Below are 14265 nucleotides of genomic sequence, written 5' to 3' on the forward strand. Positions count from 1 at the left end.
CCGTTTCAATTTGCAGAGCTTTGCCATGCTATATGACGCTTCTTCAAGAGCTCTCACATCCAGACTCTAGTCCCGTCGTCTTTACGAAGTACGTGATGCTTTGTGCACTGCCTGGTAGCCGACCGCACTCGCTGACCTGTATGAGACAGGTGATGGATCCAACGATCACTGGGAAATACAAAGTAACATCTCAATCCTGAACGAATGTTTCCAGGTTGTCGAAGAAGAGGATGAAATTCTAGCTCTGGCTGTAAATTCACATAGGAGGTTCTTCTGTACCGGTAATGACGTCGGAGTGATTCATATGTTCAATGCGGAAGGCATACAAATGTTCAATGTGTGGAGCATTGCACGGTATATGATTGTAGACTTGCTAGCTTAGGATAAAAATGGAAAATTTCTTGCCATTGCGGAATTGGGTGAAGACGTTATCGTGAAGCAAGTCTCCCCACCATGTACTGACAGCAACGTCAAATGGAATGTCCAGTCCATCCCCAATCTCAACAGTCTCATCGATTCCAAACACAACAGACAGCCTGTGTAACCACACGTCCCCCCTGCATCTCCATCCGGTTAGTTCAATACAGTACACATCATGTAAGCCGGAGCAGCCTCGTCTTACCCCGCTACTGCACGGCGTGCACAATTATCGAAAATAGCAACAACAACACGCGCTAGAAGGGTGTTCGCATGCGCAGTGCATGCAGTTCGTTGCCTAGAAATAGGTCCTCTACCTGGCTATCGATAACGACGATGAGCAAACAAAGGAGAAGATGTCATGATGCACAAAGGGCTATTTTGACAGGCCCTTGCCGCACTTGATGGGGACAGAGAAAAGGTCTTGCTGGAGGGGTAGGTGGTGGTGGGGTGATGGTTTTTGCGGGCGCTTATGCGGAGTGACGAGTTGACACTGGCGGGTGGGCACGTGGAGGACGGAAGGGAGATGGCTACCCTTGTTTGACGGGCGATTGCGCTTGGGTCGAGATTGTTCTTGGTGTTGCTACAGTTGGAAATGGGGTGTCCTTGGTAGGATTCCATGCCAGGTTGAGAAAGGGAGAAGTCCTGGGAGAAGGTTGTATGCGCGACGTTGAATTACATCATAGCTGTCATTCCTGTGTCCCGTGTTCATGTAGAACGGCAGTTTGCGTTGTCCAATGTGCAAGTGCCGCTGCAAAACTCATGTCTGCACCCGCCTATCCTAGCTGACCTTCCAGCGCGCATTTTCACGGCACTTGTCAAAAGAACCCCAATCACGCTGAGGATACAGCGCTTAATCTTCATTTTGGCAGCCCAAACCCACCCTCCAGCAAACAGAAAAGTGCAGCTGACCACACCCACGATGCAGAAATGCTGACCTCTCATTCGTCAATGTATCGAAGCGTGAACGCCAGAGAGCGGTATAGACGTGGCATGTCTCTGCCTCGAACTTTTTACCCCTCCACACCCCTCACCTTGTGCTCTTGGACGTAACACTACACAAGCTATCGTCGGCCACTTCCGAAAAGGAAGCCAACTTCTGACAGTCGAGATCTCGATGCTCACACGGCATGAAGGATCTTGCATGGACCGATTCATGCAGATCTTGTGACGACGTCTCCATCTACCAGCCATCTCGATTCCGCTTCGGCTTCATCCAGGAAGTAACCCCGCCAGATTTGCGGTGAAAAAACCTTGGAAGTTGCGAGACGGTGACATAGGCAAAGGCGGTTCACGCGGAGTAGCAGCGGGGTACAAGTGGATGTACCGGGTGGAGAGAAACTTGCTCGAGTGGGTCTAGGCGGGGTTTAGTCTGGCTTTCGTCATGCCGCGGCTGCCAACCCTCTCGCTTCGCTTCGGTTGCTTGATAGGACGAGGGGGAATAGGGGACCGGTTCATGCATGCTCGCACCGGCCATGTGTTTTGAAACACCGTAGTGCTGCTGGCCGATGTCCTGCGGTATATGTCAGGCTGCTGCATGAACTGCTGGTAGGTTTGCTAGTGAGCCGCAACTTGCGCCTCAGGTGTCGTACGAGCATTGCACATGCACCCCACATTCACCTGCTGCAATGATGCGATGGAAGAATCCAGGCAAAGTGCTCGCCCATGGGAATGTGATGGGCTTGTCTGTTTAGCGAAAGCATGTCGAATGGTTGCATCGGAATGCGATCCGACGCGACGGACAAGGGCCCAGATGCAGAAATGTTTGCTGGGCCGAGAGGGTCATCTGGAAGTCTTTTCCAGGGCGATGAGGAGCGATCACGTTTGGTACCTCGGAGCAGAGCGTGCCACTCGTTGACTGGAACGATTTCCACAAACGATCTGAGTACCACGCCCTCAGCCGTGGAAGCATTAACTCCAAAAGAAGTAAGATGCAATCTTCGCCAATCAACACAATGCAACCCAACGCCGCTCATCAGCTCGTGACACCCACCGAAACCAAAAAGCCAAATAACAGTAACTTAGCAGATGTCGTGGAAGCGATAGTTCTGGTTCTGGCCAACAAACCCCGTGAAACCTTCCTCCAACCTCTCGTCTTGTGTCTCACACACTACTCTTCCATCCGAACATCCGCACGACGACTCCGTGCCTGTCGATCCCAAAACGCAGATGATGCCCAGTCTTGCTATTCATTCAGACTGTTGCCTAATCACCCGTGTAAGGATGCCCTTGCCCGTTCCAACCCGTATTATAACCGGGAACGCGACAAGGTTGTCTATCCAAGGAGCTCCCGTGCCCAGGGATGAATGCGACGCCTCTTTAATTTTGGAGGACACTGCGCCAAGGAACGGGTGGGATGGCATGAATCTTTGCACAACGGCAAGGGAGGGAGGCTGATAACGTTGAGCCACATACGAGGCCGCAATTAAGGGGCCCTCTCATCATTGCACTGCGTATGACATCGAACATGTGTCGCACCGAGAGAGTGTAGATTTACTGCAATAACCATGGGCGCATGCGATGCGCGCGAGCTGTAGCCATCCTAAAGCTCCGGGCCTTACCACCCATGGCGCAGTCGTAAATAGCACTTTTTTGTGCACTTATCCCAAATCCAACCGTTCCTTCACACAACGTGAGCATTGTCCCATTCCCACACCGGGCACGGTATGATATCAAGATAGCAAGCCGCTGTCGTTGCACTCGTCCAATCTCAAGGGTCAGGCCAGGCTCCAGACAGCACGAACTCACATGCGTGCCTTGGATTGGACGAGTGAATCCTTCCCGCTCCGTGTGCTGCACAACCGCCACATTCAGCCCGCGCCAAAGAAGCAAACAATATGCCTTGCCTGTTTGATCGAACCTGCAGCAGGCTTCCATGCACAGGGTTTCTTCCATGGTAAGGCTGAGGACAAGTCGAAACAGCCCAATGAGGTCATGGAAATGGATGCGCAAGCGCCGGTTGGCTCAACAAACGTGGTGGTGATTCAGCGCTGGACTGTGACTCACAGTGCGACGGCGGCTCGAAGGGGCTGAAAACGTGGCAAAGAGGGTGTGTGAACATGTGAAATTGGTTGGAGACGCAAAAGCACACGTCCGAGACTGATCTGAGGTGTGATAGGGTTGATTGTGTCTCAGATGCCATGTGCGGCTTGTCCATGCAGGGGCCGTGGCGTTGGGAGATCGCCACCGTTGGAAACTTTGATAGTGTAGGAGAAAAAGCAACGCATGTGGATGTGGTAGGCAGATGGGAATAGTGAATCACATGAATTTTCGTCGCACGGAGCAGGAAGAGTGAGCAGATGATCCCGGTAATGTGTAATAAATTGATAGATAGCAATAGAGTGGTAAGTGGGTATAACTAGTTTTGACCGTGAGGTACCGATCTTTCTCATGGACATGTCGGCAGAAATCTCCCAAATCTAGTAGACTAACCCAGAAGACAAAGTGTAGTGGCATCCCAGTACCCCCCAAAAATGGCAACCTGAACACCATGCATAACCGTTGCAAACAGCAAAGTAACAATAGTTGGCTAGAAAAACAATACAAAGTAAGAAGGGGGGATATCATAGTAGAAAGCAGACTTTTTCCTGTGACCCGCCCGATGCGTGCGAAAAACCCAGAGTGGTGTGTTGTACATTGTAAACGTGCAAAGCGAACAAGGTGCAGCAAGATTAACAATTACGAAATGCAAGAAAGGGTATCTCGCGGTAACATCAAAGAATGCGCAAAGCAATGACGGGAATGGAAAAAGGGTATACCGAGACAGAGAACGCCAGCGCCAAAGTGTCGAGGTATGAAAGGTAGGAGATCCTAGGCAGATGGGTATCGAAGGATGTCCTCGCAGTTGGCATCGAAGCGCATAGACCAGAGACGCATGCCCGTCATGAGCTTCTCGGTCTTCTCAAGTTCTCGGTCGCGACCGAAGATGGATTCGACAAACTCCTTGCCGCTGTTCTTGCCCATGGAAACGGGCTTCTCTTTGCCGCTCTCCTTCTTGGCGGCCTTCCACATGTAGTCTTCGCACACCTTGAGGAGCTTGGCGAAGCGGACCCACAGACGTTCGCCGCTCTCGAGGAAGTCTTCGACCATTTCGTGGTTCTCCTTCTTGCGGATCTTGGGCATGGTCTCGTCGGCTCTCTTGACTTTGCCGGCGAGTTGGATGAGCAGGAGCCAGAGCTCACCTGCCATTTCGGCGAGGGGGGTTGCAGGGCCGTAGTGGAAGACGGTCCAGTCGTAGATCCACTTGCCGAGGGAGTTTGCGTCGAAGACGGAACCTAGAAGCATAATGGGTTCCTCGGTGGGGTCCCAGTTCTTGTACGAGTAGCCGGCGGGGATACCAGCGCGGCGGGCATCTTCTTCGGTGGCCTTTGGGGCGGACTTGGTTGGCGGAGGCGCAGGCTTCTTGGGGGAGGCGGCAGGCTGTCGTGTAGTGGCGGCAGAGGCGCGTCGTGGACGGCTTGGCTTAGGCTCTGGTTCATAAATTGGGACCTGATCATAGTAATAGCGATCAGCATCCCTCCCGTACATGTCGTGGCGCGCATACTGCTCGTATGGCGGCGGCGGATAGTCGTGAATGTCGTAATCGCATTCGTAGCCGTAGCCGCGGTCGTCGTAGACGACTTTGGTGTAGACGTGACGTGCCGGCTGCGACGGACGACGCTTCCTCTCGCGATTGCTGCGCTTGAGAGGCGGGGCGTCTGTGTCGCGGCGATGCCGACTTGTTGGAATATTGTAACCGAAATAACTTACATATTCAGGGGTGCCTCTCGGCGTCGCGTATGTGCGCGGGTCTGCAGCGCCATACTGAGGCATGGCCCCTCCGCGAGGTGTGGGGGCGTAGGAGCTCTGGTACTGTGGCGGCACGGCGTGCGATGCCCGTCGCGAGTGGGCCTGAACCTTGGGGCTGGCCCGCGGGGTAGCCATCTGGGGCGCGTGTCGCGGTGAGTAGTAGCTGGCGCCGGGACCGGGCGACATTGGCGGCGTGGTGCGGAAATGGTCGTAGGGCATGTAGCCCGGAGGAGGAGGAGTCGGATACTGTGGTGCGTACATGTTGGAGGATGTCGCAGTCTATGTGTGTGTGTGTGTATGGTAATAGTGGTAGTGGGTTGGATTCGTATGCGGATCGATGGGGAGGGAGAGCCCAGGCCGGTGCCTGCTTCACCTTGGAATGTGCAAACGGAACGAGGGCGTTCGCGGTTGTTGGAAGCGGGCGGAGGTGAAGGTGGAGGTGAATGTGGAAGCAGCGACGGAGGAGAGAGAAAGGGAAATCCGGGTCTGTCTACTGCACATTGGGTTTTGGGGTCGGCTGGGTGGTAGAGGGTGCCAGAAGGATCCAGAGTATGGGATCCTCAATCGATGCAGACGTTGACGTCTGAGAATTGCTTGGTAATGGGTCGTGTGTGGTGACGATGCTCGAGTGCGCAAAAGAGGAAGCGACGGCGGGCTGCGCCTGCTTTTGAGACGGAGCCCTCTTTGGTCGCTGTAGCCGTGCGCGGACCACAGGTGCCCATGCGCGCTAGCAACGCCCCCTGTCGCGCCATGCAGCGACTAGAAGCAGCCCAAGGGTCCCCCGGCTGGCAGCGCTCCCTCATCTACGGGTCAGATTGACCATGCTGGTGCCGTGCCTCCTGCCCATATTGCCCACGAGTATTCTGGGAAGCTAGCCCCGAACCCTACCCTACTGTACACCTGTCCATCCATCCGCCTCTGACTGACTGACTGACTGACTGACTGACGGAATGACTCTTCACCACACTGCCGCCGACTTCGACCACCCAGAGAAGGCCTTACCGACGCATACCATCCAGTCCCTCTGCTTGATGCCTGACGGCCGGGCATTGCGCGCCCAGGCCTGTTTTGTATTTGTTCTGTTTTGGGTGTGTAATATTGGAAACACATGTTGCCCGCTATATGCCCGTAATCCTCGACACACCATCGTAAAATGCCCCCCTTTGAGCGTGGCTAGCGTAAGCAACCACTGCGCTCTCTTGCTCCCTTGATTTGCTGTGCCACATGCTGTGCAGCATCGCCTTGCATCCAGCTGTCGCCGTTTTCAGCGTGTTTCGTTTGCTGCTCAACTCTCTTCAAACGGCCCTCCTTGCACCCAACAAAGCTCCACTCCACCCTTTCACCCTCCCCATCCGTCGTTGGGCAGGACTCGCGGCTCGCTACAGCGCGGATGCAACAACACGGCCCATTCTGCCCGTGCTCGCTCCCACACGCTCATCGTGCGCACCTAATCCTGCCGTGACCGACCCAGCTACCGAGCGAACAATATAGTCTTTGTTGATCTCCAAACACCGCCCTCAACGTTTCTTTGAGACTTGCGACCATTTGCACACCTACCCCATTCGTAGGGAAAATTACCTTTTGCCTAGTCCAAACGCTACAATGGCTCGAAGCTCTTTCCATCCCCAAACAGCGGCAGGTCCACCATTCAACGTCGTCCCGCGTCGCTTGGGACTGATTATCACTGCTAGGGGAGGGCCCTGGCCCTGTCGTCCGCTCAGAGCCGCACTCTATCGCTCGGATCCCTTCTCGAACTTGCCTCTGATCACTGTACGAAGCTAATTTCCCGCCCGTGAAAATTTTTTCGACTGTCTCACAGCGTATCCAGGTCGCTGGCCTGGCGGCGCCTCGTTGTTTACCGCTACTTTGAATGTCTGCACTCGTCTTCCAAGGCATATGGTACTGTCGATAAACGGCCCACTTACGGCTGCATATCGCTGCGCCGGCGCCGTTTTGATTCGATCAAAGCTATCGACTACAAAGTAACTGGTCGCGGTTACATGGTTGCCTCTCCCCGCTCGCATCTACTACGGCTCGATAAAGCAAGTTCGCAGCGCAACTACCTCGCACGCTGAATCTGACTGGCTCCGGCGGAACGCCTGTATCCGTGCTGTGCATGAATACCTGCGCCCTGGTCGCATGCCGTCTGGTATCTCCCGTCAACACGCTCCTTGCAATCTCTCGGCACACACTTCTCATTTGTATTTTGACCCCGATACGCGGCCCTTATTGGATTACCTCGGGCCTTGTCGCTGTGGCTCATCGGGTTTGCCTTCCTACCGAGCCTCGCACAATGGTTCCGTCAAAACAGTCAAAATTCCAGGTACCCACTTTGCTATCAGACAACTCACCTTGCGTAATCCTTCGCACCCACCAACATCATGCGTTGCTATGACTCCCCATAACCTGCAGAACTGTTCACTCCGCGCCTGCATGCTACTTATCGTCATGGACGGCTATCAGAATGAGGCTTCTCTACCAAGTGGACCTTTTTGCAGTGCTAGGCGCCCGTGATTCTACACTCTTGCCTTCAAGACGACCACTAGGACGATACCAACGCGCAGCGGGATGGAAGCAACTGCGATACCCATGGATGCTAACCACAATCGCTATGACGCATCGCACAGGTTTGCGCAGCCCTATGGGTGCAGGCTCGAGACTGCAGCGCTGCGGATTCGTCAGACAATCACGTTAGTCTGCCACGACTGCAGGCTGCGCAGCTGTCGTCGACCTGCGAGCGGTCTAGCTGCATGACGCACCTCCTAAAATAATCCATCCAGCCCCAACGATTTGCTCTGGTATTGCAAATTCAATACATGCTAATTGTAAGTATTGCGCAGACTCGACCATGTGTGGCGGTGCACGCGCTTGGCATGGGCGCTCCGAGTCACATGCGTGGTAATCATGTGCGTTGCAGGGATCTCACAAGCGAAACGTCGCCGTCCCCTGTGGCGCAATATCGCCTCAACAGTCAACATCACGGACGTCGGACGGATGATTACAAGCAACGCGCAACACGCCTCGTCACTGATCACTATTAGGGTCCGCAGTCGTTCGCCATGGGGCTCATGTCCGATGCCAGACACTACCGTCTCCATCCGCTTCGTCTTACTTTTCGTCCCCATCGATCGGCCAGGTCACCGCCGCCGGCCTTACCGCTGCTCCGATTTGACCGCTTCAGTCAAAGCAGTTGCGGAGCGAACAATTGAAACACTTAGCGACTCTCGCCACCCGGATAGTGACTCTTCCACCGAAACAGCTTCAACTCCTCCTGGCACAGCTTTAGCTACGCTGTCCTGTGAATGCTGTTGAAAAAATTCGCCACATATTTACATTTCCACAGATCACGCGCTTCCGCAGCCGTCCGCTCATCGAAAAAGCACCACTCCAGCGGTGAGTCATGCTATAGGCAAGAAGCCTGTAGGCTTAGCGAGCTATATGGAGGCCAGGCTTCTCCCAGCAACTCCATGCATTGACGAGCAGTTTAGACAGGTGGATCTCCTCTCTTCCTGCGTCATAGCTTCCGCCCACCGCCATGTTTACTTTCCAGCAAGGTTCAAGCATGGATGGTGCATGAGGCTCTTCCAGGTACCAGTCCCAAATTGATATCGTCTGTTGAATGCGTGCGTCGTTCAGGCAACGAGTACGGGTTCCGATCAGCGTGTTGAGTTATTGGTATGTTTCGTCGGTGAGAAGGTCCTTCCTTTCCGCCTTCCGTCTGCTGGTATCGTGAGGCGGTGTTCCACCCGCATGCGTTCCTCCTGCCAATCATCATGGACTCTGCCTTGACTGTGGAGGAGGATTTGTCTACTCTCCAATGACTACGCAGAATCGCAATACGCCACCGGGACTCATGATCTCCACCACCGTCTTGCCGACCTCTAGGACGCGTATAACGGTCTTGTTTCCTTTTGCGGCAGCCGGGCGGGACGAAAAGGACAGTGCTTCAGCTGTACTGTATCTGCTGCCTAGAGGCTATCTCAACCACGAGCACTGTGGATGACGAGGCTTGCGACGATCGCGATACTTCGGATGGGCTAACTGAAACGTTTCGTCACGCCTACCATACGACAGGACGATCTACACGGACATTATGTATGCTGCATGCATGCAGAGCCGTCCAAAGAGCCGCGGGAGGGTGTTGAGTTGCTACGAAAAGCATCCATGGACTACCCTTAGTGTTTGGTACCTGAAGATGCACAGGTCCTTACTGCGCCGATGACCGTTCCGAGGGGCACTCGGTACCGGAAGAGAGGGGGAAGGTGCTATCCGATGCATGTGTAAGGAATAGTACTTTAAGCTCTGTACTCGCCGACATACGGGCCTTTCTGGGCGGACTAGACCTGTCGCGTGAGGTGATTGAGTTACGCTTATGTACTGCATCGCAAGACTAGGCTCCATGTCCGATCATTGGTGGTATACAAAATCTTCCTCTTTGCTTGTTGCTTCACTTTCACGGCCAAACACTCTTCGTCTCAAGCCCTGCTTTCTCCCTGCCGTGCGGCTATGACGATCACAGTCGGTGAAGATCAAATTTTTCGCTTCATACCATGGGACGTCTGCATTCTTTCCAAAATCGGTCCGTGTCTGTGACACTACCATCTGATGTTTTCTAGCATAGAACAGGTCTCTCGGATGCAAAGTGGATGTTGGTTACGCCTCACGTTTTAACGGCAGCCAGACGTTGTGCAGGTCCTTCCTTCGCCCAAGTTCGTCATACAGCAGTAATAGTGCAATTGTCTTGGTAGGACCGCTATCGTACACGATACAGTTCAAAGTGTAAGCTTTCGTCACTCTCCGAGTTCTTGGTCGACTACCACACCGTCCCTGTTCTGAGCGGAAGAATCGGCTTCTGGTTGCACTGTCCATGTGAGACTCTCTGGAAGGATGAGCTGCTTCGTCACTGTTGTTCTGTGAAGTGGAGCCTGTTCTGTTAGCATTCACGTTGCCAAATTCAGCTTGACATTCAACCAAATTGGAAGACTCTCACGTGAGGGCGGGGTGATCACAGGCTCCCTTCAAGGCTTGGCTCAGAGTTTACAGGTTGTTAATCTGCCAGATACCTGCGTGATACGCACTATGAGTCCTCGTACGCTCTCCTTCCCCTCTTTCTCGCACTTCTCAGCGCGTGAGCAGCCGCAATGTCGTATCGCTCCCAAAGTGACGCTTACCAACATCACGGACTTGAAGCCTTTTGTTATCCACAATATTTGACTTGTTCAAGCAGCGACCACTTCAAGACGTCAGCAAAGAACTCCAGTATCTGTATCTGCTTCCGGACAGTCACAGTATCGACTTCAATGGACAGACCATTGCTCGCTGTGAGCTCCTCTCGGATATTGACAAGAAAGCGCCCCAATATGCCAGCTTATCATACACTTGGGGCAACCCTGAGAATCGTCGCCCGATCATGGTTAGCAACAAGACTTTCCATGCTACTGAGAATCTTGCTATAGCCCTGGAGCACCTCCGAGAAGAGGACAAGACTATGGTATTCTGGATAGACGCTGTTTGCATTGACCAAAACAACTCGAATAAGAAGAGCACCTGCATGCAAGCCTAGCGAATGGGTGACATTTTCGCATCTGCCGTGTTAGTTCTTGCCTGGCTTGGATTAGAAGCGGACAGGAGTGGCTTGGCTCTGCAAGAGTTGGAGAAATACTCCGAAGACTTCGGAGAATTACTTACTTATCTGACGCACTCTCGTTGCGAGATAACTGCAGCTCCATCATTTGAGTCAATCAAAGCTCTATTTGTGCGCTCATGGTCCAAACGTGTATGGGTTAGGCAAGAGGTAGCACTGGACGAATACGTTGCATTTGTCTGCGCTCAGCGGGACATTTGCCGAGAAGATTAATCACTTCATGCGCGGCTTTTGAATTACCTCGGTTATGAAGGCAGGCGCTGAGTCTTCTGCAAGCTTCATGCGACCCATGCACGTCGAGGCTCTGTCTTTGCGCGAGTTTTTGGAAACCCAGAATGCCAGCTTTTACCTCGCGCTGGATAGCGAACTGGAATCCTCTGGTCCAAGAGACTTTGTCTACAGTTCATTTGAGTGGATGAATGATGTTGGAGAGTATAGATTTTGCGTGGATTACACCAAGTCAGTTGAAGAGGTTTAGACTGAATTCGCAGGGGCTTTTATACGCGCTAGACAAGTTGGCTGGTTTGATATTGCTTGGCTCAAGTGTTCCTATGGGAATATGTTGTGAGTAGTGATGTGTTGGGACAAACCCTTGCCATTATTTGAACGAGGTAAGTTTAGTTGATAGGTGTTCGGCTCGGGATTCTCTTTCAAGCAGTATCTATGTATTCTTTGTTCTCAGACCATGAACTTGCACAATAATTCAGTAATTGTACACTGCATCTCCACTTGGATATTCGAATATGCCCGAATTTGGACCAATACCTACTCGGCATAATCAAGGAGCATAACAGCGTAAAAGCACATGTCTGTTCCGATAAGTATTCTTCTTCCTGCATGTGCCCAAGGCCATACGTATTGCTGCAAAGCGTTTCTCCGTACATTTCGTTCCTCGACTGCCTTGCGTTGCTGATCTGCAGTCCACTACTTTTCGGTGCGTCCTCGTTCGACGACTTGATCCTCTGCGCGCGTATTATCACCTGCCACTTGGTTCTCCTCGACGAGGTCATTGGTATTGATCTCCCTGCTCTGGACTTTCGTGCTCGTCACAAACAAGTGTGTGGGTTCTTGTTGTGTGACCGCGCATCCATGTCGCCGGCAGAAGCGACTCTTCTATTGGGATATGACTGGGACGATGGTTCCAATACCACAGATGATACAGGGGGCTCCAAAATATCGCCGTTAGATCGACTACGTGCCTTTTGTCAGGAGCTGCTCCTGTTCTCTGCGCGAGTGTCTTTAAGCCCAGCCACCATGTTAGTGCTCGTCGGGAGGAGGTCTCGGTAGTAGCGGCGCTATCACGTATTTGTGCGTGGCCCCGTTTCTTGCCAGTACGGGTCTCAGTTATCATACACGCTCCAAGGAATCGGCGCGTAGAAGGTCTGTCGGTATGACGGAAACCATGGGAAGCTCATGTTGACGGACCTGACTGAGCACTATAGCCTCCTCTTGGTGCAAAGCCGCGCCCGCCGCCTCTTGCGGGTCCTTGAGGCTGACGAACGGGTTTCTCTTGTGTGTTTGGTGTGGATGGACGACTGATTCCAGATTCCTTCTTCTGTATAAACACGGAGCCGGGCTTCGGGGAGTATGTAGGGTCGAAGAGCTGGCGTGCAGGAGCTGCTGTTCGTGCTGGAGATTGCTCGTTGCTCGACCTAGGTTGGCTGTCTCTTCCACCGCGTCCGCGACCCTTGCCTCGTGTAGCCTTGTTGGGAGAGTTGCTGCGCGAGTCCTCTGCGGCGGAAGCAGCTTGCGAGCCAAAGATGCGCTCCCGTGCTTCTGCGTACTTGCGCTCCTTTTCTGCCCGCTCCTTCTGCGCACGTGCTTTGCGTTCTTCAAAGTCTGCTGCTGCCTTTTTCCGGCGCTCTTCTTCGCTATCGTCGTCATCGAGGCTCATGCCAGCCATGTTGCGGGAGAGGACTTGAGGGGTGGGCTTGCGCGCAAGCATCGTGACTTTTGGCTTGAAGGTTGCCGCTACAGGAGCAGGGCGGACTTCAGGGTACCACTGCGGCTCAGGGTTCTCGCTGTTGAAGCTAGTTAGACGTCGTGTCTGCGGTTCGAGATTGGCAAACCTACGCGGCCTGCCAGAGCTGCTTGTTGAGTTCGGCATGCTGAGCTTTGAGCTGGGCTTTTGTGAGTTTGGGCTTTGGCTGCTCTTGTGCAGGCTTGTCGTCTTCTTTCTAGAGGGTGTAAGCGACTGCTTCCAGGGGACAGAGGGGCACATGTACATCAGCGAGCGATTCCCAGTCGTCGTCCCAGGCGTCAGCGAGTGTGTTTTTGGGCGGCATAATGCAGAGCTACGTGGTGTGTGGGTCGACTGTAGAGAGAGAGGGGGGTCTTGGTGTCTTGGTTCAGAGGGTCGAGTCGCGTTGAAGGGCTTGTGTCGCACAGGTATGATGTCGCCAATATTTCCAAGGGTCCCCACCTTGACCCCTGCGGCGGGCCGCGGTTAGCTCCACGCCTATGTCATTCACTGCTGCCTCGTACCGCGGGCAGCAACCCGCGTCGCAAACGCACCGACTGCCACCACCACGCCCCAAATCCGCCCGTAAAAGCTCCCAAACATGTCGGGTAAGTCACGTCTCCGCGCCAGCCACCCGCCATGGCCTCCCTATGACTGAGCATTTACCTGACGCACCCCCTCCTCAGACCGCGACGGCGACTCCACCATGCAATCGTCGCCCACTAATGCTGCCTCGGACGATGACATGTTCCCCGACGAAGCTCTCCCCAACAATCCCGCCACACCCCACAATGCCAACCTCGCAGGCGTAAGCGAAATCTCCCCACCAAACTCACAAGCCACCACCCGCGAGACCCTCGGCGTCAACTCAAACGGGAAGCGTCCGCTGTCTACCGGCATGGCGCAAGCAGCTACAAGCAACGGTACGGGTGGGAGCGGTACACACCAAGACGCCGAGACTGGTTACCAGTGGAGCAAGCCGGAAGACCAGCCGGGCTTTGAGTGGAAGAACACCAGGGCGCGCGAGGAAGAGGCGAGGGCATTGGACAACATTGTCGACAAGAGCAACATGGTCAGATGTGAGTGTCTCCTACTCGCCTGTGGCCAACAAGCATGCTAACAAGCGCAAAGTGCGTTACGGCGATCCGCTCGATGCCAGCATACCCGCAAAGACGAAGCGCTGAAGGTGGTATACAAACATGCTCGTGATGAGCACTGAAGCACCCGCGTAAAGGACTACAATCATGATACCATATGCGTTGGGCAACTCGTGTCGTGGTTGCAGCATGTGCGCGGCGTCCAGGCAGTCCGACATTATGAGCCTCACAGAGACGTCGAGTGCAGTGACTGTATACATTGAGACAGCCCACGGGCTCAGATAGCCCCAGCACAGTGTCTCATCAAACACGGCACATTCAGTTCAGATTTTGTATTGATCTGCTTTCAATCAATGCCT

At 53.7% G+C, this 14265-nt stretch overlaps 3 protein-coding genes across 3 annotated transcripts; 1 reads left to right on the forward strand and 2 right to left on the reverse strand.

The window, feature by feature from the left end:
* Positions 1-4227: 4227 nt before the first annotated feature.
* ACET3X_009732 (uncharacterized protein) lies at positions 4228-5466 on the reverse strand (the record flags this gene model as incomplete). The annotated part of the gene is made up of 2 exons (XM_069455880.1): positions 4228-4905; positions 5167-5466. 2 exons carry the CDS (start codon positions 5464-5466, stop codon positions 4228-4230), a joined length of 978 nt encoding a protein of 325 aa, XP_069302565.1.
* Positions 5467-8202: 2736 nt separating this feature from the next.
* On the reverse strand, positions 8203-13188 carry ACET3X_009733 (uncharacterized protein). The gene is made up of 3 exons (XM_069455881.1): positions 13075-13188; positions 12923-13026; positions 8203-12870 (listed from the first exon to the last, which is right to left on the reverse strand). Exons 1-3 carry the CDS (start codon positions 13132-13134, stop codon positions 12261-12263), a joined length of 774 nt encoding a protein of 257 aa, XP_069302566.1. The 5' UTR covers positions 13135-13188; the 3' UTR covers positions 8203-12260.
* Positions 13189-13332: 144 nt separating this feature from the next.
* On the forward strand, positions 13333-14238 carry ACET3X_009734 (uncharacterized protein). Its single transcript, XM_069455882.1, has 3 exons — positions 13333-13417; positions 13496-13888; positions 13941-14238. Exons 1-3 carry the CDS (start codon positions 13411-13413, stop codon positions 13991-13993), a joined length of 453 nt encoding a protein of 150 aa, XP_069302567.1. The 5' UTR covers positions 13333-13410; the 3' UTR covers positions 13994-14238.
* Positions 14239-14265: the final 27 nt, after the last annotated feature.

The sequence above is a fragment of the Alternaria dauci genome, chromosome 10 (assembly GCF_042100115.1).
Source record: "Alternaria dauci strain A2016 chromosome 10, whole genome shotgun sequence".
In the NCBI taxonomy this organism is placed as follows: domain Eukaryota; kingdom Fungi; phylum Ascomycota; class Dothideomycetes; order Pleosporales; family Pleosporaceae; genus Alternaria; species Alternaria dauci.

Excerpts from the sequence above, each read along its gene's own strand:
- ACET3X_009734 (XM_069455882.1), top strand. Across the intron at positions 13,889-13,940 it reads CAAGAGCAACATGGTCAGAT|TGCGTTACGGCGATCCGCTC; the intron begins GTGAGTGTCTCC and ends ACAAGCGCAAAG.
- ACET3X_009733 (XM_069455881.1), bottom strand. The coding sequence starts at position 13,134 with ATGCCGCCCAAAAACACACTCGCTGACGCCTGGGACGACGACTGGGAA. Across the intron at positions 13,027-13,074 it reads ACTGGGAATCGCTCGCTGAT|AAAGAAGACGACAAGCCTGC; the intron begins GTACATGTGCCC and ends TACACCCTCTAG. Across the intron at positions 12,871-12,922 it reads AAGCAGCTCTGGCAGGCCGC|CGAGAACCCTGAGCCGCAGT; the intron begins GTAGGTTTGCCA and ends TAGCTTCAACAG.